At 31.6% G+C, this 27,771-nt stretch overlaps 2 protein-coding genes across 3 annotated transcripts; one reads left to right on the top strand and one right to left on the bottom strand.

The window, feature by feature from the left end:
- Positions 1-286: 286 nt before the first annotated feature.
- Positions 287-16,970, bottom strand: LOC141447698 (SET and MYND domain-containing protein 4-like). Of its 2 annotated transcripts, XM_074115426.1 has the most exons (13): positions 16,846-16,970; positions 13,146-13,288; positions 9,507-9,686; positions 9,251-9,422; positions 8,800-8,944; positions 8,113-8,303; positions 6,550-6,754; positions 5,523-5,763; positions 5,302-5,434; positions 5,022-5,138; positions 2,064-2,163; positions 961-1,176; positions 287-868 (listed from the first exon to the last, which is right to left on the bottom strand). In XM_074115426.1, exons 3-13 carry the CDS (start codon positions 9,684-9,686, stop codon positions 553-555), a joined length of 2,016 nt encoding a protein of 671 aa, XP_073971527.1. In that variant the 5' UTR covers positions 13,146-13,288; positions 16,846-16,970; the 3' UTR covers positions 287-552. The 2 variants fall into 2 exon arrangements, with proteins under 2 accessions (XP_073971527.1, XP_073971528.1); XM_074115427.1 differs by lacking the exons at positions 13,146-13,288; positions 16,846-16,970 and adding an exon at positions 9,887-10,045.
- LOC141447829 (uncharacterized) lies at positions 12,480-27,771 on the top strand. Its single transcript, XM_074115705.1, has 24 exons — positions 12,480-12,673; positions 12,950-13,095; positions 13,201-13,285; positions 13,380-13,639; positions 14,585-14,700; positions 14,877-15,047; positions 16,272-16,501; positions 16,587-16,795; positions 16,868-16,990; positions 17,123-17,271; positions 17,382-17,579; positions 19,584-19,590; positions 19,766-19,958; positions 21,472-21,617; positions 21,953-22,037; positions 22,124-22,386; positions 23,113-23,237; positions 23,368-23,535; positions 24,499-24,728; positions 24,890-25,098; positions 25,790-25,912; positions 26,926-27,074; positions 27,152-27,349; positions 27,423-27,771. The coding sequence occupies exons 1-24, from the start codon at positions 12,502-12,504 to the stop codon at positions 27,517-27,519; spliced, it is 3,852 nt and encodes a 1,283-aa protein (XP_073971806.1). The 5' UTR covers positions 12,480-12,501; the 3' UTR covers positions 27,520-27,771.

Genomic DNA, 27,771 nt, shown 5'->3' with positions numbered 1-27,771 from the left:
TCTAAGGTTGGTGTGTCTTCTGTCTTGACTGTTTAGATACTGACGAGTTCTCAGAAAATAAAGACAAGCTATTCCCTAGGTCGAAAGCTTATCCAAAAATTATAAAAATCATGTCTGAAGAAATTGGCAATATTCTTTCTTCCTATTCAGTTAAGTTACGAGTACATTCCCATTTATCTGGGCACACGCAAAAACTAATTACTAAACTCGTTACCTCAAGAACCAGGAAAACGTAACACTAATTCAGTGATATTCACGATATCCAAAAGAAAACACTGTAGACGAATTTTCGTAAATTAAAAGGATCCATCAAAAATTTAATGAGACGATATCATTACAATGGAAAAAAAATACAGATAAAAGTACAATATAAAAAAAATATTGAAAAGAGCCCACTGAAATAAATATCTATGACAAAAATTGAAGGCTTAAGTTCTGGTTTTGACATAGCGAATTAATAAATTGCCTAGGAAGTATGCTCATTAATCGTAATGTATGGTTATGCAACTTAACGCCCTCAAGTTCCACCACTGTTACAACTTGACAATAATTTTACAAGATATAAAAATTAGCATGGGACGACCAACAAGCTCGTAACACTTCCATCGCCAAACATACATTCCTATTTGGTTGGCTAATAAGTGGGTTACAATTTGTAATAAATTCTGACATAACATTGACACATTCATTAATCTCTTGCTGGACAAGCAATGAGCATCCACGTTCATAATCACTAGTGTAACTTTTATACAAAGCTACTTGATCTTCTACCCGGTTTTCTAAAGAACATTTTGAACAATGCCAATTTTCTAGCTTGTTTTGATCAATTGGCAAATTATATGTTCCTTTGCAGCCTCGTTTACGGCATCTGAGAACAATATAAATAAATTTTAGACCTTCTTACTAAAAACTATTATAATATACAATTTTCTTGAAGAAAAAGAAACAATTTTAACTTACTTAAGAGTAACATTCGCTTCAGTTAACTGACTAAGCATTGGCCATTTTCCACGACAGGCTTCACATATGCACCTGAACTTGTACCTGGCCATCAATGATTTCTGACGGTCATCTAATGTCTTCATTGTAAACACAGGACCATAGTTTTCACTAACTTCTTCTCCAGTAAACAGGGGACGTTCAACGCGAAGTACCATGGTATCACCGATGAAATATCTATAAAACAATAATAAAAAATAGCTCTGATAGTAGTCATATTTATTAGTCATTTAGGTACTTGGTGCAACAAGAACCTAACTGAAAATGTCATATAATAATATATAATTGTAATATATTACAATATATACTGAGGTTTTGTTGCAACATTACATTACAACCTTACCTCCAAAAATCATTTAACTTTCAGTGTTTGTAACGAATCTATTGTAGCCTCAAAAGTTAAACTTCTAACAAAAATAATGCTTTGATTTTATGACGAACAGTTTTCAAAATCTTAACTCATAAACCTTGAAAAATATGCGTATTTTTTTACATTTCCAATCTTCTTGCAGGTTTGGAACCTTCTTTGAATAAATGCTGTCATATATACCTCCATTTCACTCTTCTGGATTTTTTTAAAAAAACATTTTTTGACAACATAAAATGTTTTTTAATAACCCTTATTCATTGGTTATTGCCTGGGTGTAACCTGATGGTTTAACTTGATAGACATAATAAAAGATAATCTTGAACGCTACAGGTTTGATGGGTTTTCACAATTACACTATAATTAAAAGATGATAAATTCATTTTTTTTTTTACGAAAAAGATCTTAAAGAAAGAAATAAGAAAATATTTTTATGGGGAAAATTTAAATAAAAAAAGAGATCGGTACGTAACTGGTTTAGGATCAGAATGCTCGCTATAAACCTTAATGATGACTGCTAGTTTTCACGAAGAAGGTGAAATAGTTTTTAGAAATAATTAAGGAGAAATTTTCTAACTTGTTGATTACCTACAATGTGAATTCTATACTTGATCTATATTACTGTACACTCTAATTTCATTTCATGAAGAAGTGGCTATTCCAACTGCTTTCTAAAAGAGTACAATTAAGTACTAACCTAGCAAGAGTTGGTGTACAGTCATGATTAAGTAGAGCTGAGGCTGGATATAACCCCACGGCCATGTAATTAGTTTTTGTGCTACTCCAATCAATTGATCCTGAAATGAAATTAAAATAAAATTTTACATTGATAGATGAGCCAAATTAGGTGTATGTATATATACATACATACATATATATATATATATATATATATATGTATATATGTGTATATATATATATATATATACACATATATATATATGTATATACGAGGGGTACCCAAAAATAACCGGAATTGCGTTGCCGCGCATGGAGCTTATGTAGTACGCATTTCTGCCGCTAGACGTGTATAGCGCAATTCCTTGCCAGTTCAGTCCTGCCTGTGTTGTCTGCCTGGCTTGTTCTGTTCATCTGCAGTGATTGTTTTTACCAGCGCTGTTTTGTTCTTTTTTCGTTTTTTATGTTGGCAAGTTTAAGTGAACAACGTGCAGCTCTGAAATTTTGTTTTCTACTCGGCAAAAATGCTGCTGAAAGTGTTTTAATGTTGAAAACAGCTTACAAAGATGACGCTATGGGAAAAACTCAAGTATACGATTGGTTTACTCGGTTTAAAAATGGCGACATGTCGATTGATGACAAACCTCGTTCATCAATGTCGTCAAGTCAAGTCAAACATCAAAACAATGCTGATTTGCTTTTTTGATGCCAAAGGCGTAGTCCATTCAGAGTTTGTCCCCCCAGGTCAGACCGTCAATCAAACCTTGTATTTGGAAGTTTTGAAAAGATTGCGCAATAGTGTTCGCCAAAAAAGACCCGATTTGTGGCAAACAGGAGACTGGTTCTTCCACCACGACAATGCACCTGCAAACACAGCCATCTCTGTTACACAGTTTTTGGCTAAAAATGGCATGGTTCCGCTGCCCCTCGCACCTTACTCGCCTGACCTGGCTCCGTGCGACTTTTTCTTATTTCCATGCATGAAAAAGGGCATGAAAGGTCACCGATTTGACAACATTGAAGAGGTCAAGAAAAAAACGAAGAAGGAGCTGTCAGCCATTTCTAAAGATGACTACAAAAAATGTTTCGAACAGTGGAAGCACCGGTGGGACAAATGTATTAGTTGTAATGGAGAGTATTTTGAAGGGGATAAGGTTGTTCTGTAAAAAATTTGTAAATAAATAGCTTTTAAAAAATAATTCCGGTTTTTTTTGGGTACCCCCTCGTATGTGTATATATATATATATACACACACACACAACCATATATATATATATATATATACGTCTAATTATAATTTAATATAATATACGTTTAAATTATAATTAAACGCATATTAAATTAAATTAAACTAAATGCGTTGACATCAATAGAGTACATCTTAGTGTTGATTTTTGAAACAAACATCTCCATAAATTGGAGATGAATTTTGAAGATGCACTAATGTACTGATTTTAATTAATAATCTCGTTGAATTTATTTTGAATAACTATTACATGAAATAATTAAAGAAAATATTATAGAAGCTATTTGTACAGAAATAGCTAATTTAAATATTACTGAAATTCTAAGGGAAAATAATGACAATTTAAACAGCTGAAACAGGAAGTCGAAGAATTAAGAAATAGTAACAAAACTAAAAAATGAAATGGAAAATATTAAAAGAAAGAATAATCTTACGATTTTTTGGAATAAAAGAGGATAAAAACAAAAATTTTTGAGAAAGTAGAAAATGCTGTTTTAGATGTAATAAGTTGCTAGTAGAAATTGACAAGTGAGGAATATATTTGGACCGATTCCTCGCCAATCTTGAATCCTTAATTTAATATTTTACGGTCATTAAACCAATATATTTATTCTATGTGAGAAGGTTTGGAAGAGCTAAGACCAAAATACGTTCAATATTGGTGTCTTGTGTTTCTAATATTGACAAAAGAAAACTTCTACTTGACTCAAAAAAATTGAAGGGATCTAGTATCTTTATTACTGAAGATTATAGTAAAGAGGCATTATTACAGAGAAGAAGTATTATTAAAACCCATCTGGACACTCAAGTGTAGTAAAGAAACATGGATTGTTAATAGACGGGAAGTATATGCCTTTCTCCGAGATTCTGAAAAGTGAAACTAAAAGCTAGGAAGAGTCTGAAATAAATGCTTACGATAAGGAATTAAAAATCGAAAAGGAAAAGAAAAGAATTCAGTCTGGCATCTCTGTCTCTAACACACCAAAAATCAAAATTATTAGGGAAGGAAAAACGAAACTAATGATTTATAGCAATTACAGAAAAATATTAATAAGAATACGAGAAATAATAATGAAGTGGTGTCTGTTTGTACATATGCGCACAACTGTAGAACTTTAAAAGATAATAAACTTCGGGAACTTTTAGAAGAGATGAAAAATGTAAAATGGCATTTGTAGGATTGACCGTGGTTAGAAGAAACGGGAAGGACTGTATTGAGATAGAAGATGGAATGAAATTTTAACTACAACGGAGAAGGAAGTTTGGGAGGAACTGGGTTCTTAGTGAATTCACATAAGTAAAGACATATAGTATCGTTTAAAGACTACTCTCATCGGGTATCGAAATTAATATGGAAAAGGAAATGGGAGAGTAAAAATTATACAGGTATATGCTCCCACAAGTGAAGCTACAGAAGAAGAAATAGAGGAATTTTACAATCAAGTTCAGACTGCTATTAACGAAGACTTATGTAGATTCACTATTATAATGGGGGACTGGAATGAGAAAGTCGGAAAATCAAACGGAGAAACTGCAGTAGAAAACTTTGGATTGGGAGAAAGAAACGAAAGAGGTGATTAGATGATAGGAGGCAAATAATTTGATGATCATGAACACCTTTTTCGAAAAAGACTAACAGAGAAAATGGACATGGATTAGCCCCGATTACATTACATACACTGGTCTTAACATGCATAAATTGTACAACAAATGTTGACCAAATAAACTTACCAGTGTTATCGGTTTGTTTCGCCAAAGTTTCATAAATTTCATGAGCGTTGTATTGTGTAACCTGAAGATGTCTTAATAATAGGCAGCCAATCCAAATTTCAATCTCTGTCAAGTCATCTGAAATGATATTTAAATCTTTTATTATATTTTATCTCAAAACATTGCTAGCGATCGCGGAAGAGTCTGCTCTCTAGATAAATCTAATCTCAAAGAAGCAATACCAAACAAATAAGATTAGTATAACTTAAAATTAATTAAATGGAAAATTTAAATAAAACACCTATTCCTGAGGATCCTTTTTCACCAAAATAACCGGAGTTCCTAAGGATCTGCAGAAGCAACAGAGCCATCAATGTTCTAAATAAGAAATCTTTGGGTTCCCTCAATTTGCAGTGTGTTTCCATGTTGTACACCTGCAAACAAACAAGAATTATATTCTTATCACAATCCGCAATAATTTAGGCACTCCAACTTGGTCAATTATAACTTTAAAACTCTTACTTTAAGATACGGATGATCAGTGCCGGGTTTCTTTAGTCCTGAGATGAAAGTCTCAAAATATTGAAGTTTCGATTGTGTTACCATCCTGAGTGAAAGATGTGACACAACAGACATACCTGATCCGATCATTAATTCCATAAATGGACACTCCCAAACATGATATGTTAGAGATTTCGTTTGACAAGCGGATGAACAGAATGCTACTCCTGAACAAGTAGGACACGGTACACCACATTTCAACCTTAAATAACAAAGAACAAAACCAATCATTACTCATTAATAAAAGACTAATGTGGACGTAAGGTCTTGATATGTGCAAGTGATAATTGTTTGGAAAAACTCGGCCGCATACAAAATACTACTTTGAGAACGGCAACTAGTGAGAGAAATCAATCCCAATGGGCTCTGCGAAAATCGCAGAAATGGTTGAGCCCCTTCAATTGACGGGTCACAGATATGTACTGAAATTCTGGAAGAGAAATAATTGGCACCATGGGATTTTAAATGGAATATGAAGGTTATACTTATAAGTCAATAAGGCGCCACGGTAGCCGAGCGGTTAGAGGCAAGACCAGTAAAGCTAATAATATGTATTGTGGTACTGGGTTCGATTCCCGGTCTTAGGCCTTGGATTTTATTTAATAGTTAATAAAAGAAATTTACAGTAAAGTATGCTTGCTAGTCGCCTCCGTCCACGACACCTAATTAGCAGTTGGACGTTAAGCCCCGCCTAAAAAAATAGGCGATTACTTTACTTATACGTCAAACAGCCTACAAATCAAGAACTGAACTTTAGCTGAGACAATGACAAGTGAAAAGTTATAAAAAGTTTTCATTCCCTGGAACCAGCCCTGGTCTGACGGAGTGGCTGGCCACCTCTGATGCAATGGTATCTCCAATTGAGACATCTGTCCCAATGTTATGACGCTAGCGGCCGCCACTCATGCGATGCGCACGTCAAACAAACGCAGCATTTTTGGGACGCGCGGTTTGGGCGAGCTTTAAATAAAACATTATTGATAATAACCTCTTAAAACAGTGCAGACAATGTGAACCATGTTTTTCCATCCTCAGCACAGAAGAATACGCCGGTTCAACGGATACTACGGCGCCAACTGGCAGGTTAGCATTGGCTACAATGTAACGTCCTGCTATGTCCGATCTTTTCATTGACAGATTGCTGGATAAACAAGGCACTGCTTTCGAGTCACCATCGTACAATGTTGGTAGACCTATCATCAAAGTTCAGTTTAATAAAACTTCGTTAGCAATTAAATAGTATTGAATATAACAATATGATTTGTAGTAGTAAAATAAGGAATAAATTGATTTTCTGTTCAAATACTACTTGTACCTAAGTTAAAATTAAATTTGCAAAATTGGACCCTAGACGATCAATATTCACATCGATATATAGCACATATTGTGCACGATTGGCCAACCCACACGGGGATATTATTGCACAATAATTTAGTTCAATCAATAAACTTTTATTTATAATTAAATGAAAAATACAAAAAAATAAACAAAAAATACTCCTAGGAAATGCATGGCGTATAGCCGTCTGCAGGAATAATTTAGTTCAAGGCTGACATTTCTGTAGTCAACATGTGGAATATTAAGACAGCAAGTTGTCTGGCAATCGCATTAGTTATAGCTTTAAAAAAGAAGAAGAGAAAGAAACGCAGGTGGATGATGGAATGGTTTAAAAAAAGAAATAAGGAAATTCATCTAAGAATTAGAACTAGTGGACCAAATGATTTTCACAACTGTTTGTGGTTAGTAGATAAGAGTAGATAAGAGATAAGAGTATTGTTCCATTAATTTCCACATCGCCGATATCATCTTGAGATTCCTCTTGCCGTCATCCTCTTTCTGCATGCCATTTTGTGACGTATTTGGGGGTCGTTCTGACTCATGAGAAACTTCATTTTCTCAAAATACCATAATGTTGGTTCTATTAAACCGTCTGTCCCAGTACCGCTTTTTTCAGAACCCTTTGTTCGGTTCATTTCCTTTCTGAAGTTAGTGAAACTAAATTTTTTAACTAACTGTGACTTTTCAGCATCCGGATAGCATTCTCTATATTTAGAAAGCAACTGTTTGTACTGTTCATTTTTTATTTATTTTGTTGCTGTAATCTTTGCTCTTGATATTCCACAAAGCGGGAAAGCTCTGATACACCTCGATGCATTCTAAAATGAATTTTCTTTTTTCATCATTCTCTTTTACTGTAGCCATCTTTTATAGATAAGTCGATTTTGACACCAACACTGTCACGACAAGACTGAACCAAATTGCGCAATCTTTCAATCTGATCTACAGACAATCAATATTATTGGAGTTGTATTTCACACCAAATTTCAAAAAATAAAAATAAAGGGGAAAAAGTCAAACAAAAATATGTAAAAAATATCACTGAAACCATTTTCGAAAAAATTACGAAAGTACGAATTTCACTAAGAACAAGAGAAAATAATCATGTTAGAAAAAGTAATTTTCATTTTGCTAGTCTACCGTACATCCAAAGAAAATCTTTCAAGTTTAATAAAGTAATTAGAAATACTTAACATGTCTTTACTTTACTCACTGACTTCCTTCTTTGAAACCACTGGTACAACAAGTCGATCCAGATTATTCAATAGTTCATTGCATCTATCCACTACTTCTTGATTGTTTGCACTTGTGGCCATATTTTTAGCAACTCCAATGGAAACTTTTGCTTTGTCTTTCATCCCAAGTTGTAAATAGCATTCACCCATCATTTGATATGCATCCGCTCTGTACACATACCAAGCTATAACCTTCTTTAAATCTTAATTTAATTTATATTTCTAACAAGTACAAAATTAAATATTACACATAAAAGTATGCACACAAAATTGGCAAACATAGTTTCAAAACTGATTTTTAATAGTTATGAGCATCGTTACTTTAGAAAGTTCTGGTTTTATTCTTTATAGAATGTTAAAAATAAGCGCTGATTGTTGAAGTAATTGACTTTTTAAATTTTTAGGTATTTGTGAAATTTGATAAATCAATCCAATATGGATAACCCTTCATAGTATTGGTTTTCTATTTATAGTTATTTAAATAACTATAAAATTTTGTCATCTTACATACAGAGTGATATAAGTACATACAGGTGAGTACATTTATAAACAAATACTCTCTAAACATGCGTATAAATTACGAATGTTTGCCTTAATCGAATAAATTTCAACAAAGAAAGAAACGTTATAAAGGAAAAAGGAAACGTGGAAGTATGTTCCCTTACTTGTATTTTTCTGGAAGTTTGTACTTTAAACTGAGCTGAAAATCGGATAATGCTAATTCGAAGTCCTTTGTTTCAAACAATATCATAGCTCGTGATCGTAGGCAAAGTGAAAGGGTTAAACCATCCTCTACCTTTGGGTCAACACCTGAAAAATTGATATAAAGTATAGTAATAATAAAAAAATAGAGCACTTGCCATTATGATGGAATTTAAAATATATGAGGAGACTATCCAAGATATTTTATGAAAATATTAAGAAAAAGTATGAAAAGCTGGGCACAGTATTTTAAACGTCTTTCTTAGGAGAATAAATTTCTTTTTTCAAAACTGTGTTTGCACTTCATCCCAAAAATTAGTAGACATTAGTGTGACATATTCAAGAATTAATTAAAACCCATTCTATAAACTTTAGATAGAATAAACAATCATACAGAAAATATATTGAACAAACCTGGTAATGGTGCTCTAACAACACTTTGATTTGCTAATTGTAAAGCTTTGTCCAATTTGTGTTTACTATAAAAATGGTCTGCTTCTTCTCGTTTTGTTTTAGCAAATGATGCATTTTTACTACGAAATATCTTCTGCACATTCGCTAAAGTTCCACGGACCAGTTCTCTTACCTAAAATATGTTTATGGATAAAAGTACGAAGTGAATTTTAGAATGCAGTAGAAATTTAGAAATAAAAATGAATTAATAACTTACTTCTCGATCATTGTAGCAAGCAATAACTCTCTGTTTATCATTTTTAAGCCCTCCGAATTTAGACAACCAATCAGCTCCAGCAGATTCTAATACAGATTCAGCTAACTGGATGAAGAACCCTCGCTTGTCTGACTGTAAGGTGACCGAGGAACACAACCAAGCATATCTTGCTTCATCCATCTAAAAAAAAAGAAAAAATAGAGTTTTATTAGTTAATAAATAAATACCATAGGAATTAAACGAATGATTAAATCTGAGATATCTATTATATTATTACACAAAACAGAAACATCCATTTTAAACTTCTAGCTTATTATTATTATTTTTTAAAGGACCCATACTTAGACATTTTAATTGCAATAATATGTTTTAAAGCTCACCTTAACATATAAACGTAAATCCAAATAAATTTATAAGTAAACATTTAATAATGTAACATTACTTGTCCATAATAAGAAAGAAGCATGTGAGACTAGATTTGAAATAAGGTCGGGTGGTTATAAAATTAGATTCATGAAGTGGTGGGAACACAGAATGCTAACTTAGGAGCACAAGATACATACATACTCTCTAGCCCTTTAATTTCTTAATTATATGCGCACAAACAAAATATATATTTAGATTTTAGTCAGTAATTCAAATTATAAAATCAAAATAGCATATTTTCTCTATTCATTTTAATATTTAAAAATACCATTCTACAATTAAACAATAACTTAAAATAGTTTTCTTTTTTTGTTGTAATTTCTTGCTAGGCAGTTAGATTTTATTGTTTTCTGCCAATCTTTGATTTACATTATTAAATAAAATTACACTGAACATCGTAATTTAATAAAATATGATGGTGTAACATGATTTATTGTTCTATTCAAGTTCAGATACAAGTTTTTTTTTTATTTAGAAAGAGCTTAAAGTGACCTAAAATGTGAAAAGAATTCTGATTTGCACGATTCAAACAAATGGATGGGAATTGTTCTTTTGTACGCATTTTTTATGCATTATAAACAGTCATATTCGTTTGTGGCAGCTGAAACAATGTAATAAAGGAATGGTACATATAAAGAAGAAAAATTGAGACAATTGAAGTATTGGTCTTCTCTATACCATGACCATACTAGATGCAAGAATGGGAAGGTTACAATCAGAAAGGTAAGGCAATGGTTTAACATATGATTCAATTTGAATTCAGAAGTTTAAGTTTAAAATTATTGTTATATGAAAGAAAATAATTTTTAAAAATTTAAAATAAATATTTATGATTAAATAAAAATTAAAATATTTTTATAAAATGAAACTAACAACAATAAAGTGTATTTTGTGCAATAAACAGTTAAATACTTAGAACACTATAGAACACTGATTGACATAATTTAATTTTGTCCTAGCTAAAGTCAAAAAATCTCACCACTTTTATTCCCATAAATTTTTGCACACTCCCACGAATTAACTTACAGGAACATTTTAACATATTTCACGATGCTCAATATGCATTTACTAGAAACAAAAATTCAAATAATTTTTTTTTACTTAAAACGTTTACTGATAATAAAGGAGATGAAAAATCTAAGAAAAAGGAAATTCCAATCAGTTACGTGGCACTTCCGGTTCTTGCCAATGTTCTTTAGGAATTTTCTACAACTCGAAATTTTATCAGAACATTTAATCCCCTTTAAAATATAAAACACGCTAAGCCACAAATTATAATGGAACAGTACTTGAGAAGGGAGAATACTCTTTCTCTTTCCTAGAGTCCCTTTAACGGATTTGTAGAGGAAATTTTTTGGAAATACAAGTTGTAAACCAATACTATTGAAATGAGGTTAAAAAGTTGAATGAATATATTGTTTGATCCATCTTTAGGAAAATCTTTTTGAAAAAATCCATTTAGCTTAGATTCAAATTGGAAAATGTGATATTTTTGGTTGCTGAATTTTCATTCAACTCATAATTCTAGCAACTCACTTGTACTCTCCATTGGTCAATTGGTATACATTGGTCACACTCAATCGTATATAACAATCAAATGGTCCTTTAAAACAAAGGTGTCAAACCCGCGGCCCCGAGGTAATTTTTTTGTGGCCCACGATGTACTGAAACAAAATGGAAATAGAAAAAAAATATTCAGTAGAAAATAGTGCCTAGGTGAGATCGAAGCTACACCGTATCCAAGATTCCCTCGTTAACCCTTGTAACAACTGTAGACGAGTATATACGTGGCCCAGTGCCTTTCCTGGGGGTCCTTTCGGTGGTTATAAAGTCTGGCCCTCTGAGTGTCACTTAATGTAAACAGAAATTAAATAGAGTATTTTATGTTGTGATGTTATAATCACCAAACGTTTCAGGTGTGTGTGTGTGTGTGAAACCAGTTTAAAGAAAATCGGAAGATCCGTTAAGGGAAAAATATCAAAAAATTGAAAAATCTATTTAGTAAACTTAAGCAGTGCACGACCAATTAGGAAATGAGAAAAAAGTCAGGTCCCCCCTAATCGAAATATTTCTGCAATTGTTTATGCGATTTTTTAGTTTTTGAGATATAACATTCATACAACTGACACATTTTTACAAAAAAATCCCCTTTTTCGGATTCAGTGGACCTCAAACAAGATATTTCCATTGAAAACTTGAAAGTGGAATTTTGCATGATTGCATCACTTTCTTTAGTTAGAAAGAGAAAGAATAAAAAAAACGATAAAATCTGATGGTGATACGTATTTCTAGGTAGGGCAAAGGTAAATAAAATTATGGGAGTGTTAAGGTGACTTTTGATCTTTTGAACTATAATTGGCAAATTGGTCTGATAAAATTGGAGACTTATAAAGGCACTGAACGATGATAAATGCTCCAATTAAAATTATTATTTTATAAAAGAGAATAATAATTCACAAAAAAAAAAAAACAGAACTATAGCAAAAATGGAAAGTCCTTTACATATGAAATAAGTTTGATATAAACTTACAATGATTAACTCTAGGCCAGTTTATGGGCAACTTCCATAATGTCAATCATTGCTACATCAACTAAACATGGCTGGATAATTTGGTTTTATTTTGTCGGTATTGTAAAATGTGCAAATGTGGATTTAGTGGATCAACAACGACAAATAATATTTAATTATTTTGAATTGACCAATATTGAAACTATAAATTTGATTACTTGCTGGAATATTCGTAATTAATAATCTTATTAATTAATTAACAATTGAGTCTTTTAAACATTTCATGCCTATTATCCTAAATCAAGATGTAGTATAGCTAAATGTAGGGGGAAAAAATCTGGCACCAAATTCGCCATTTTAACTACTGTACTTTTTTTTTATTTTCTTTTTTTAAGGCAAATTAGTGAACTTAAACAAAAAAATTATTAAGGTTTAATAGGTGGCGAATAGGTGCTTTAATATTACAGAAATACTTTTCTTACAATCAATTAACCACTTTTTTTTTTAGGAGAAAAATATGCAATGCTTCAGGAATCATCTGAAAAGGGTTTAAGAGTGTCATTTTCTTTTGAATCCATGAAACCATGGCCTGAATTTCGACGTGGCGGTGTTCTAGATCTGGGCTGTCCATTTACTGAATATTATTTAACTAGGGTAGATAAAAATTAGAAAAACAATAACACACTAGTTCTGAAACAGCTTACCTTTTATCAGAGATAAGTTTATTCATTTCTAATCTAGGCTTTAAAATTTTTGTAGATTTCAGCAGAAAAGATGTTTGGAATTCATACAGAATGGCTGTTGATAGATGTTACAGATAATACTGACGATAACCATGTAGAAGGTACTGAAAAAAAAGGGGTATTTAATTAACTAAAAGTGTAACTATATAACTAGTGTTTTACATAAAAACAAAAATTGTATTAATATGATTTAAGGCCAGATATACGAAAGTAATGGAGTGTTACGAGCAAGTAACAGTTATTCACTGCCTGGAAGCTGTGTAAGATTGGTGCAAATAATGACTAATTCTAAAATGGCCTTTTACTTTAACATGTACAGAGTAACTATGAGAGAACCAATGCAATTCCAATTAGACTGGTCAGGTTCTATTGACGATCTGCCGTCTTTATTGACACCATGTTCTAACTACAATAGATCGAATTTTGGAGGAGCTACTCTAAATGCGGCTGTGGTAGTAAGTAATTTGAAATATAATAAAACATTCTATTTATTTTGATATAAATTGAAAAAAAAATTAAAGCGATGATATTTATTACAATTATTTACTAACATATTACTAAAAGTAATCATAAACTTAACGAATGAAAAACGCCTTTAGCCAAAAACATAATTTTAAGACGTGGTTTACCAATAAACCTATTTTTTTTTTGCTGATTAAAATGATGCCATCACTCTTTGGTCCTGCTAGGATTCTTAACACAGTCCGCATTATAAAAGTGATCCGTATGGTGGCGAATGAAGAAGATGTTCGAAAACAAAAAAAAAAACCTAAGTCTTCAAGGATTTTCAGGAGGTTCACCCCAGATGTTGAAAACAGGATTTTCATGAATAAATCTTTTCAATGAATGTCTTTTAGTGTCGAGGTGTGAAGACTCATTAGTCAACTTTGTATGAATCTAAACTAACCAACTACATATTTTATTTGGAAATTACGTATTAAAAAAAGAAAATATATATCAAGGGAAAAGTTTATCTATCACAGCTTATTCCAAAGAGAGACTCCAGTTATTGGAGTATTTTTTATTGCTAGCCAGAAAGTCGCTAAAATTTGAATAGCTGCTTCCCGAATATAAGTTCTGTAAATAATGCAATATAGCAGTTGAACTTAACAAAGAGGTAAAAAGCAAAAATTATAAAATTAATGCTATCTATTGTCATTTTTTTTTTTTTTTTGCAGTTCCCACCTTTACTTGTAAATATTGTATAACTGGATTTTTATTATTTACATTTAGATTTCTAAATTTAATAAAGTTGGATCCGAATTTTAAAAGATAAAAAACATTGAAAAAAATCATAAGAAATAAAGTTACAAAAAGCTTAATCGATTGTCAGTAGCAATCAAACCTCAAACTATTCCATACTTTAATTGGATTTATTCACAAACTCTTCAAAATTGCAGGTTGAATTTCCACATTTATTTGAAGGATTTGATAGTATGTTACACATGGACGTGGACATCTGGCCAAAATCACATTATCCAATTACAATACTATTTGCTGAACAGCTTAATTTTCGGTTAGACTTTTTCATTGCATAAAAATATTTAAAATAGCATTATCTATTACATTTCTACGAGTACCATTTGTGGTCCACTGAATACGAAAAAGTTATTTATTTATTTATTTTTATGTAAACTAATTTTAAAATACCAATATATATTTTACAAACTAATTAGTTACTTTTGTTGACAGAATTAACTTTACAGTAGTACCAAGTTTTGGATGGTTGGTAAATGGTACTGACTTTGATGGAATGATTGGAATGTTGCAAAGGGAAGAAGCGGAAATCGGTGCCACTGGTTCATTCATGCGTGGAGATCGTATGAATGCTGCACAATATACTACGGATACTTTTGAACCTAGGTACAGCCATATTGTTCCAATAAGAATTAATTTGGGATATTTTTAATAAATATGATTGTAAACAATTTTCCTTTCTCCAACCACTGGACAGTTGGGAGTTCTGCGATGATGTCACATTTATGAAACTGATTTTGAAACAGTTGTAGATGACCGCTAAGTGTGTATATGTTTTTAAAGAAAGATCTTATGGACGAAACATATCAGAAATTGATATCCTTTATCTTGATCTTGATCCAAGATACCATGTAATTGATTTGGGAAGTTCTATTTATTGAAAATGGCTCCTAATAAATTCTTTTTTCATTTTTTCTTCTTATAAGGAACAGTTAGAATACTCACGGCAGAGTCAAGAAGCCTCTAACTCAAGACAGTCGTATCAAAGGACCCAACTACCTAAAGCGCCGATTACACAGGGTAATGGAGGTTATTAATCCCATATGTCCCCTCTGTAATTAAGGTAAAATGGAAATACAGGAAGCCTCATACAGGAATAATGCAGACGGATGTCGTCACGAAAAACAGTACATCATGAATTAAGAATAGTGCCACTATGACAAGATATTATCTACGACAGAATACATTATAGCATTACATACATGCTGATCTATAACTTATATTTGTAATACTCTTCAAAAAATAATTTTTGGAAATATTGACTAAACTTATGGCAGCAAAACAATGCTAAATTTCACATTAAATTAAATTAGCTGAAATGAGCAATAATATATACATTTTTCTTTTCTGTCATTTTTTTAGATTACAGATATATTAAATCAAAATCGATTATAATGTTAATTATAATAGGATGAAAAAATAATAGCCAATTTCAGTCATCATATTTATTTATTGTGCCGCAGTATTCACTTAGTGACTTATAATCTGCTCATAATTGATTATAGTCAACTCTAGACTGCGTATTAAAAAAGTCTTAACCCTTTCCAGCTCGATGATGCCATATGGCACCACTAATTTAAAATGTATTATTTCATGCTTAATTTTGGTCAAATGATACAATTGGCATCATTTTAGTTTTCTTTCATGTCTGTTGAGGCAGCACAAGTCGTGATTTTTACATTTTTGTATTTTGCATTTTTTCTGTGTAATAATTCGATCCTTCTTGACCTCATATTACGGTTTTCCTTATATTGCATGCAAATGTTTTGTCTGGTTTACAAGGAATTCCAAGAAAAAAGAATGTCTCATGAGTGTATCTTTTTTGTTTAGATCGGCGGTACTTTTCAAACAGCCACCTTTATCTAGTGCGTATAACATATTTCTGTTACCATTCAGCCGATTAGTATGGATTGCATGCGCAATACTATCTCTTTTAGTTTCTCTTATTTTGGCAATAGAATTTGTTTTAACCAAATACAAATCTTTAAGAGCATATGAACAGCAAAATGTTGAGCTAGCCGATCTGATTACAATGGTACTTTCTGCAGCCTGCCAGCAAGGTATTAGAAAATTAAATTTCATGTAATTTCAATTCGGAAAAATATGTTGCAAACTTTTTTTTATTTGTTTCACTGACTTTTCTAGGAACTGAACTCATTCCAATATCTATGCCGGCTAGAATAACAGTATTTCTATTTTCATTAGCAGCTTTCTTTTTATATACCTCCTATTCAGCAAATATTGTTGCACTATTACAAAGTACTGCGCCAGTGCTTAAATCATTGGAAGACATCACAAACAGTCATCTTGGTATTAAGATACAAGATCTTCGGTATAACAAAAAATTCTTTAAGGTTAATTATTTTTCTTAAAGGAAAATTTGTGTGCATAAAAATTTACATACCTAATAACTTTCTTGATTATAGGAGACCGCTGATACAAATATTATTAATTTATTCCAAAGGAAGGTAGAACCATTTGGTGATGAAGTGTATTGTTTGCCAGAGGAAGGTATGCGACATATGAGATCTGGAAAATTTGCATTTTTGGTTAGTTCTTTACAAAGCAAAAATATCTTTAGATTAACTTATCAAGGAAACTTTTGGTAAAAATGTTGGAAACAGTTTTAGCCTTTAATATTAAATCTCTTACACATCTTTTAAAAGATATATCCCGCACAGGTAGAAGCAAATGTTGGTTATAAAATAATCAGCAATACTTTTGAAGAAATGGAGAAATGCGGCCTGGGAGAAATGAAAATGTTCTTCAACCCTAAACTGAGCATACCATTAGTCAAACGATCAGGACATAGAGAGCATATAACCAGAATGTATGTGCTGTTTATTGGTTCAGAAATCATGCTTACTCCATAAGAAACATAGATTTTATTTACTTTTTTTTAAGCAATCAATTTAATAATGATACACAATTCTTCTTCAGGATTACCAAACAAAGGGAAACAGGACTTTTAGAAAGAATACGGCTTTATTGGTTACCACACAAACCGCTATGTGAATCCAAATCAAGCGTTTTCATAAGTGTTGGTATTGCTGACTTTCTACCAGCTCTGCATGTTTTCTTATATGGGGCAGCAATTACAGTTGGCGTGTTTATTTTTGAATCTGCCTTCTGTTATGGGTGGGTACAACAAATAATTTATAATTAGTAAAGTGAAAAGCATTTCGGGGATTAGCTAAGTGGTAATCCGCGTTCAGGAACCGAAGGTAGATAGAGTTCGATTCAGCAGCTACTCACTGACTGTCTTTCCATCTCTTCACTAAGACTTCTCTCACCGCAACACACGTAATTGTATTTTTGAGAAAATCAGAACTTGTACGGATACAATTGATTTAAATATACACGTTTAATAATTTACGAAAAAAATCGATACAAACTTTTAGTAAAGTTGCACTTCGAGTAAATCGATTTTTTTTTTCAAATTTGCACATTAGTAGTGGTACCAATTTACGATTATCGTTTTTGAGTCTATCTACCCACTACAGAATTCACAAGCACAATTCGTATAAACTGCTTGTTCATGTTTAGAGGATATTAAAAATTATATCCAAAGAAACCTCAAAAAATTGCACCATCACGGTACTTGCTCTTACGACAGGTAAATATTAAATTAAAAAAAAGGAAAATTGACTAAAATATATTACGAACACCGAAATTTACATTATAAAATGTTTCTTAACACTTCCTACAAAAAAAAAAAAAATCTTTCGAGAACAGTAAGACGATTTTTCTCTTATGTAATTTGAAGTGGCTAACTCAAACTTTAAATATATACATAAATATTTATAAATATATAATTATTTGTAATAAATATTTATCAAAATGAGAATAATAATTTATTTTTTTTTCTAGCAAAAAGATCTATGTGCTAAAGAAGAGTCAACTAAAGAATGTCCGAAAAGTAATTCCATCTTACAAAATCGTGCATTAATTTTTTTTAAACCCATTTTTGAAACATAAACTTAGTAATGTATTAGTTAAAGTAGAAATAAAGTACATTTAATAACGATTTTTTTTTTGTGTTCAAAATAAAACCTAAGTTAGAGCTTTGAACGTGATACCTCACATTAATTTCTACTTAAACAAAAAATAAATGAGACTGATTGATAAAATCTAGCTAAGAATTAGCCAGGAACACGCTCAAAAACAGGATAATTTCAAAAATTATTGAGTTTATGAAAGGTTAAGAAAAAATAATAAAGTTTTTCTTAATGACCTAATACCTCATAGTAGTTTCATGTTAAACAAGAAATAAATGGAACTGATAATGGTAATAAAATAAGTTCGGCTGGAATGGGTGCCGGGTCATGTGGGGATTGAATGGAATGAGAAGGCTGATCATCTGGCCAGTAATGGATTTAACACTCCTTTCATCGGTCTGGAGCCTGTCCTGGGGATCACCAAGGGTTCAGTTCGTGCGGCTCTCAGAGATTGGATCTGGAGGGAGCACGAAAAGAACTGGGTGATGTGTCCTGGGGTTAAACACAGCAAGACTATGATGTGTAAGCAAAGAACCAAAGAGACCCTGCGCGCGCAGGTAGAAATCAGATTACTCTGATTACAGGCCTATTCACGGGGCACGGAAGGTTCGGAAAGCATCTGCGCAAGGTGGGGCTTATTAGCTCGGAACCGTTGTGCAGATTATGCCAGGAAGAGGAGGAATCGGCCTCTTAGCTGTTGTTCGATTGCGTGGCCGTCGAGCGTTTACGCTATGAAACCTTTGGAACGCTGAGGCCGAAGGAGATAATAGCGCAAAAAATACTAGTAGGGAAAATACTCAACCTCTTTAGGAGGGGAGGGTTCGCTTACTAGAACTAAGAAGGCCACAATAAGTCTTTTGTGACTGCGGTGCCATGGGGCGTAGGTCCCGCCTCATCTATTATTCTATTCTATGGTCACAAAATAACCATTTCAGAAAAAAAAATGAAGAAAATCATTGAAAGTAATAAATTATAAAAAATAGATCCGTACTTTCGAATTCTAAGTATCCTAGCCGTTAATAATTCCATTTAATACAATTAAAAAAAAGAACTAATTTTACCATTTTCTTTTTGATTTGTTTTTTTTCCCCCATTTTGTAAGGACTGATACAAAAAAGATTTATAACCTAAAACTATTGTTTAGACAGGAGGTAAGTTAAATATTTGCACAGCCGATGTTACCCACAATTCATATAGTGAATGCCTAATGATATTTACTTTGAGCTCTACTTTAAATATATATTTTTAATCAAAATTGGAAACAAAGTACACTTTTTTTTAACTAAAAAAGCAATATAAAGAATTTAAAAAAAAATACAAAGGTAGGATTCCAAACCTATAAATAAGAGACAAATGAAGCGTAACAACAACACGTCAACCATGAATTACCTCTTTCTTTTCCTATTTACAGCTTTACTCAGTTTACATTTAGTCCATTCACTACCAGGGAGTCTCATCATTAACTTTTTTGATCAAACTCACATAGATTCGATCACTATAATTAGCTGCGTTTCTTTAGGTAATTTTTTATTTGGTATCAGTTTAATTAAAATAAAAAATCTACAGCTCTGTAATGTGATAATCAAGAAAAGTTATGAGTACTTCAAGTAATTTTAACATTCTCTTAACCCTCGAAAGAGACGTATTGCAATAGTACAGATTTTCGCCCAATTAGAACTCGATAAAGTTTTTTTTTTTACACAGTGAGTTGAGTTAGTCAGTTGGTCTGTAGAAAAATATAATTTAAAAATCGAAAATAGTAGATCAAATAAGTCGTTTACGTGTCAACACTGAGTACAAATTAATAAGGTAAGGGTCAAAGTTGAACCACCGGTAATGCCACAGAATCAATTAATCTTTCAAATGCGATTTTCTCTTAACTTGATTGCACAGATGTAGATCGACTTCTTTAACTAGTAACATGCTCTCAGGAATCTCCATTTTTTTGGACCTTTCTAGGAAAGAAGCGGTTGTAAACCTCTTTTAAGTGTGATATTGATTGTAATGAATGGATCTATATCACTTTAAATCACTAGGAGTAAATGAGCTGAAACAATTTGAACTTAAAAAACGTTCCTGAAAGAGGTTTTAGCAGGTGATAAATCAGTAGAATAAATAGAAATTACACATTAGTGAGGACCCCACTTTTTTAAACTCCGGAGCCTTTATAAAATCAATTTTCTGAAAAAACGCGTCAAGCAAAATTGATAAAAATTACTTATAAGTTTTTGTAGATCAGTTACTATACTTTTTTTTAAAGAAAGCTGTTGTATTACTTTTCGGCGAGATAGTTTGAAAACTGATGCTTCATTTAGTAGCCATTAATTACGGCTTGGCGTTTGTCCATTTACAGAGACCATTACAATATCATTCTGAAATGATTACATCCTAAAAATAGTGTGCCAAACGGTAGATAACAAAAAAAATCTCTGAATTTTCCATTTTTGCGGACCGAACTCATACGAAACAAAAATAATATACGTTTGAATAGATGACTAGATCCAAGAAACGCAATTTTATTTATAGAAAAAAGTAATGGTTACGACGTTTCAGACACCTCTGGTGTCCTTCCTCAGGAACTGGAAAAGAGGGTTGGGTTTGTGTTATGATTTTTAAATACTACTTTATGATTATATTATTATTTTTATTGTACTCTTTTCTTTCGCAGAAATAAATTTGGTTCAGCTCAAAAATTGTGCACAATAAGATCAATTAGCAATTTGAAAATTTGGCAAGATCCATTAAGACAGATATTTTCATATTCGTGTAAACCGATAGTTCTAAATATTCGTTAATTTTCAGAGCACAGGCGATGTTATAATGAACTAATCTACATTTCAGAAAAAAAACAGAATAGAACTCATCAAAGTTGAGTTGAGCTATCACTTAAATCATTGAACAATGAAAATAAAATTTTTGAAAATTCCGTAACTGGGAACAGGATAATGCGCACATAATTGCTGGCTATAAATGAGAAAAAAGTAACTTAAATAATTTTTTTGAAAATTCCATAAATTATTTTAAATTTTTAGGAAGAAAGTTATCTGCTTTGAGAGAAATCACTGCTGGAGGCCTGCAAGTGTCATTTTCATGGAAAACGATAGATCCGACACCTAAACAAAGAAGAGGAGCCGTCTTAGATTTGGACTGCCCAAAGATCAACACAATTATTGCAGAGGTAAAATGATCTTAATTTTAAGTTAAAATTGCAGTAATTCTTGTTTATAAGTAAAATTGCTTCTACAACTAAAAATTTCGTAATTTTCTTTTCAAAACTATTATGCCGCGAATTTAAAATATGTATAAATATATATTTCTCAAGAAGTTTTTACTAATAATAGATAAGTAATCCCCTGTTTTCCATACGGGAAGCACTAACTAACTTTACTATAAACATTTTTTCGACATAGAAGCGAGCTATTAAAAAAACAAAACAAAAAACTACCTACAGTCTCAACTTGAATAAAACTAAAACAAAATTAACATTTTTAAAAGTATTACTTTTCCTCGCAGATCAACAAAGAAAAAATATTCAATACACACACGGAATGGTTAGTAATCAACAGGATCAACAGCAAATCTTCCTACTCAAAAAAAGGTGAGTGTTGAACTGATGAAATTAACTGTAATCAATTCAGAGGTAAGTAGAGATACGATAATCAAAGCAACAATGAACATTTCTAGGAAACCTATACCTAAGTGAAGGTGTGAAGGCTATTTCAGCAAGCTACGCTCTACCAGGAAGTTGTGTCAGATTCGTACAATTAATACTTGACACAGGAGAAGCGTATTATTTTGATATGTACAGAGTTTCTATGTTAAGACCAATGAAATTTCAATTGGATTGGGCTGGCCCATATGAAAGTTCACTTCCAAATGAAATGACGCAGTGCGCAGAACGAAACAGGTCTAATTTGGAAGGTATTTTCCTGAAAGGTGGATCTTCCGTAAGTTATATCTTGTGTTATGTTATTGCATTTTTGAATACATGCAGTATTTGCAAAATATCAAGAAATAAGAGGTTCAGAATTTAAAATGGTAGGTAGGCATAAATGTACTTTATAAATTTAATAACCGCTATAATTTTATGTATTCTCTTATGTAAGTTCTTAAATGTTTCAATTATTTCTATTTGCTGGAAATTAAGTTGGCAATTAAACTTAATGGACCAGTAAAATGAAAGAGTCTACTAAAATAAATGACTTTATGCAATTTGTACGGTGGGCAAAAGAAAAGAAGTATAAAAACTACAAAAGCTTGTAAATCTATAACCAGTTTTAGAAAACATTCGTAACTATAAAAGAAACTACCAAATAGGTTTTACCTGAGCTATTATTAGAAATAAATTTAAATATTCTTAAGTAGACATTTAAGATATAAATTTTACAATAAAATTTCTAAAAGATTTTTCGGCAAACAGTCTTACGAGTGTTACCGTCTAAGTAAGTACTGGAGGTATCTAAACAGTTTGAGAGTATACGGCATCAAATTATTAAATTCTTAAGGGATCTTATAATTTAATTATAGATAGAAGATGAAGAAGAAAAGTAACTAGGCAAAAAAGATATTTAGCGAATACTGCTTACTATGCTTAATTTGGATTAAGCATTAATATACTTAAGCATACTAGTTCTGACTGCCAAGAAAATAATTTTGTAAAGTATTTTTAACAGGTGGTGCACAAGGAGCTAATCGAGAATTTTGATAAAATTCATAGGGATGATGTGCCAGAGGTGGACTTCTGGGCTATGGTGCACTATCCAATTGCTAAATTGATTGCTGAACAACTGAACTCTGTGTAAGCAAACGTTTTTTTACTTGCCTAATCGGTCAATAATTTTAGACTTTGTAAATTAAGAAGACACTTCTTCTAGATATACCTGCATCGAAATCCATCATATTTATTGCCGTTTTTCTTTTTTTACCAGATTAGAAATGGTTTTAATGGATGACTATGGATACCTGACTAATGGTAGTTTTGATGGATTGATGGGACTGTTGCAAAGAGACGAAGTTGACTTTGCAGCCACAGGATTAATAATTAGGCACAGCCGATTTATTGCCGTTCAATTTACTGCAGAAACTTTTGAACTTAAGTACGACTTACACCAGCTAAATAAAATAACAGTACCTAATTAAATAATATAGTAATTCATATTCTAATTTAGGTTTAGATCGAAATTGAAAAGAAAGGACATACAGGCAAAAGTTTTTGAAAATTCTGTTAAATTCAAAACTCAACGTTTAATAAAAGATCAAGAAAAAATAGAACGAACTTTAACTAAGAAACTGAAAATTAGCTGACGCTACTGCCCCAAAAGCCTATCCAATAAGAGAAATAGTATAGATATATAACTTCAAATTGTAACAACATATCCTTTTTAAAAGCAAACTTTCAAAACCAAAATTACGAACCACTTACTTAGGTAAATTCGAACTATTAGTAATAAAATAGGTTGCTTATTTTCGGCAAAGAGAAGCATTCAGAAATGCAAAATGAATTGTTTTAGCTTTCAGTGAAAGATTACATTAATATTTACTTCATTAGCTCGAAGTCAATTAAATTGGAAATTTTATCACCTGAAACCACTCATAATTAAGATTTAGGCCTAATCGTAATAGTGCATTCAAATTGGAAAGTCACTCTGGAAAATAAAATACCGCAAACTTCACAGTTGCTAAAAACGTTCTAATCAAAATCAAATCTTCATTTACCATTAAAATATCTTTAAAATAATAAATTTTCTCACTTTTTGACGAGTTTTCCTTAAATTATTTTCTGGAATGAGGCTCTGCGATTCGTCCTGTTTCCTGGAATCCCAAACGATCCAACAACACCAACTTTCACAATTAGCCACCTCAAAAAAAAGTTTAATACGATGATAGCCATTTCTTGCATTACTTCTGAAAGAAATACATGAATTAGACCGCACTTGGTTTGGATAATTCCCTACATGGTTACATTTCGCTCCTTAAAGTACAGGAACAAATGCAGCCGCACACTAATTCAAAGCAATATATAAGTGAGAATTTACACTAATTTGATACATTTACTGCAGAACAGCCGTTATATCTAAACAACCGCCTCTATCCAGTGCCAGTAATATCTTCCTGCTACCATTTTCACAATTAGTATGGATCGCTTGCTGTTTGTTGTCATTGATGGTTACGGCTATTCTTATTTTGGAATACACTTTATCTAAACATATGCCAGAACAGCCTTACAGTCAAAAATACACGACAATGGCCGATTTAATTACCATGGTGCTATCTACAATTTGTCAACAAGGTATTTTAATTAACTTTTACTATAAAATTTTAGTACAACGAATTACAAACCGAAAAAGTTATTTGACCTCTATTATTCAAAATGAAGAAACTAATAATGCAATAAAACCTACCTAAAATTGACTCAAAGTTTCAACAGTTGTAATACACTTTGTCTTGCAGGTACAGAATTAGCACCAGTCTCTTTGTCGGCCAGAATCACTGTTTTTCTGTTTTCATTGTTTGCCTTCTTCTGCTTCACATCCTATTCAGCTAATATTGTTGCACTTCTGCAGTCGTCAGCTCCTATATTAAAGAATTTGAATGATATTACGAACAGCCCTTTAGGTGTAAAAGTACAGAATTTAACTTACAATCGTTTCAACTTTAGGGTATGTATTCTAAAAATAACATAAACAAAAACTGATATTTTATCTTGATAATCGTACCTACATACTCCTAACTATGTAAACGCGAAATGATATCATTAATTTAATTATAACTATTAAGAGCATACAAAGTATAGAAATAATTAATGTTCATTACTTTTGGTGACTGATTCATTATTTCAATAGGATGAAAAAACAAAAGCCAATTTCAGTCATGACATTCTCTTGAATAAAGATCATAAGCAAGTAAGACAGAGAATACACCAATTTAACAGTAACCATGTAAAAGTATCATACAGACAATAAGCCCTGAAGATGTCCTGGTTCCTAGGTCGAATGCTCGGGCCACTAAATAAATGTCATGACTGAAATTGGCATTTACTTTTTCATCCTATACAAATAATTATGGTTTCTAATTTTGGTTTATCAAGAAAACACTTTTTTCAAAAAGGAAATAAAAATAAGTTTTTCCCAAGGTTATTTAAATACAAAAATTGTTGGAAATCCTCTAAAAGCTTTTCAAGAGACAACTTTTCTTAGAAATGACTTTTTTTTCCAGGAAAAGTAAACAAACGCCTCAACCTTAGTAGAAGTGAACAGTGACTAATTTCAATGTAAAATGGCAACCAAATAATGAAATGATTATTTTGGACTATTCAAACATTGTTTTTACATATATTTTTCATAATTTTAGAGTGCAGTAGCTGAAGATGTGATCAACTTATATAAGAAGAAGGTAAAACCACAAGGAGAGAAAGCTTATTGCGAACCCATTGATGGCATGAAACTGATGAGAACTGGAAAATTTGCTTTTAGTGTAAGAGAAAACAGACAATGAATATCAAAAATATTATTAATTGGATTATTATCATCAAAGAAAAAAAAAGCTTGTCTTCATATACTTATGCGTAAACATCACCATTTGTATTATCTAAAAACTAAACTAAGTTTGGAGAGTTTTTAGAGTATTAGTGTTCTTTCTTTTAGATAACAGTGTCCATATTGAACAATGGAGCTGCAACTGGCTCCTAACAAGTGATATAAGGGCAGCCAACTTAACACAAACCTAAAATTATACAGTACAATTAACCAGATGATAATTTCTTATGAGTAATACTTATATTAATATTATATATAATGATATATAATAAAATTTGAAGTTCCGTTCTAAAAAAAAAATTGTCCAAAAATTGTCGAAAATTAAATTTTGGTATCACTAGATTCAGAATATTCTTTTCTACTCAACCGACTAGATTTTATAGTTCCAAAGCGAGACAGATCCCTTGAAAAAAAAAAGCATCTGAAGATACTGGACAGAAACTAAATGCTTTTGTGAAACATGTTCTTTCACTGAAACTGATCATGGCTGACTACATTTCTCCAACCTGTTTTCTGCAGTCGGATAAAAACATCTGATCTTTACTCTACAAAGTTATAATGGGGACAAAAATTTCATTTTGACTAAATAATGTTCTTCTTTGGATAATCTTCTCAGTGATTTGGAGGTTCTACCTCATCCAGCACATCTGATATTATCCTCATTCACTCCTTGCCCATGGGCGAAAACAATCAATTCGGTGAAATTGAATATTTGGAATTTTTAGCTCCTGAAATAGAACCTAATTTTTTCTTGTTACAGTAATGATATCCTATGTTTCGACGTCTAAATGAGTAAACATATAATTAGATGATGCAAGCTCTGACGGTAAGCTGAATGAGAAGCTCACTAAAAATATTAACTGAACAAGAATATTACTCAACCCAAACAGAGTTTTATTCCGATTTTTTAATTCGATTCTCACATTTTTAACATAAATTTTATTAATTTAGGTAGAAACAAATCACGCCTACAAAATAATAAGTGACACTTTTGAAGAACACGAGAAATGTGGGCTAAGTGAAATAAGGATATTTTTCATACCTAAATTGGCAGTAGGAGTAGTTAGAAGATCTGGCTACAGAGAGCAAATCACACGAAAGTAGAACTAATGTTTATTTCAAATAAAAGTAGTTAATTTTTTTTAAAATTAATTAAAAGAGATTTTAATTTTAATAGAGTTACCTGGCAGAGAGAAATCGGACTTCTGTCAAGAATAAAATCTGTGTGGTTGCCTCAAAAACCTCATTGTGAATCCGGTACATCCACATTTATTAGTGTAACCATCGAGGATTTTATACCGGCTCTTCTTGTATTTGCTTACGGTGCAGTGGCTGCTTTCTCTATACTTGCAATGGAAAACGTTCATTATTTTAGGTATTTTCATCGTATTTTACACTCTAATATGAGTAAAAGTGATATCTTAATGCACATGTCCAAATCTTTTCAGGATCAAATATTTTTCTAACGCAATTGCAACTGACATTAAAAAAATACAATTAAATCCAGAAGTAATGATAATAAGAGGAAAGCACAAAGGCAAATGAACTAACAAAAAAGAATTGTGGGAAAAAATCCTTTAAAACTTTTAGAAAGAGTGAAATGTAATTAAAAATAAATAAAATTATTTAAAAAAGAACTTCAGTTTTTGTTAGCGATTCCTGTAAGAAAAAACTAAATTAGAGATGTTAATAAGAATTATCACAAAAAAAGGAACTAAGAAAAGAAATTGTAATGTTGTAAAGTGCTGCAACTAGCGGTAAAACTAATAACGATTATTCATATTAAAGCAATCTATA

The sequence above is a fragment of the Rhodnius prolixus genome, unplaced genomic scaffold, assembly GCF_049639745.1.
Source record: "Rhodnius prolixus isolate KJV_2025 unplaced genomic scaffold, Rpr scaffold_13, whole genome shotgun sequence".
In the NCBI taxonomy this organism is placed as follows: domain Eukaryota; kingdom Metazoa; phylum Arthropoda; class Insecta; order Hemiptera; family Reduviidae; genus Rhodnius; species Rhodnius prolixus.
This window is presented reverse-complemented; position numbering and strand designations above follow the sequence as displayed.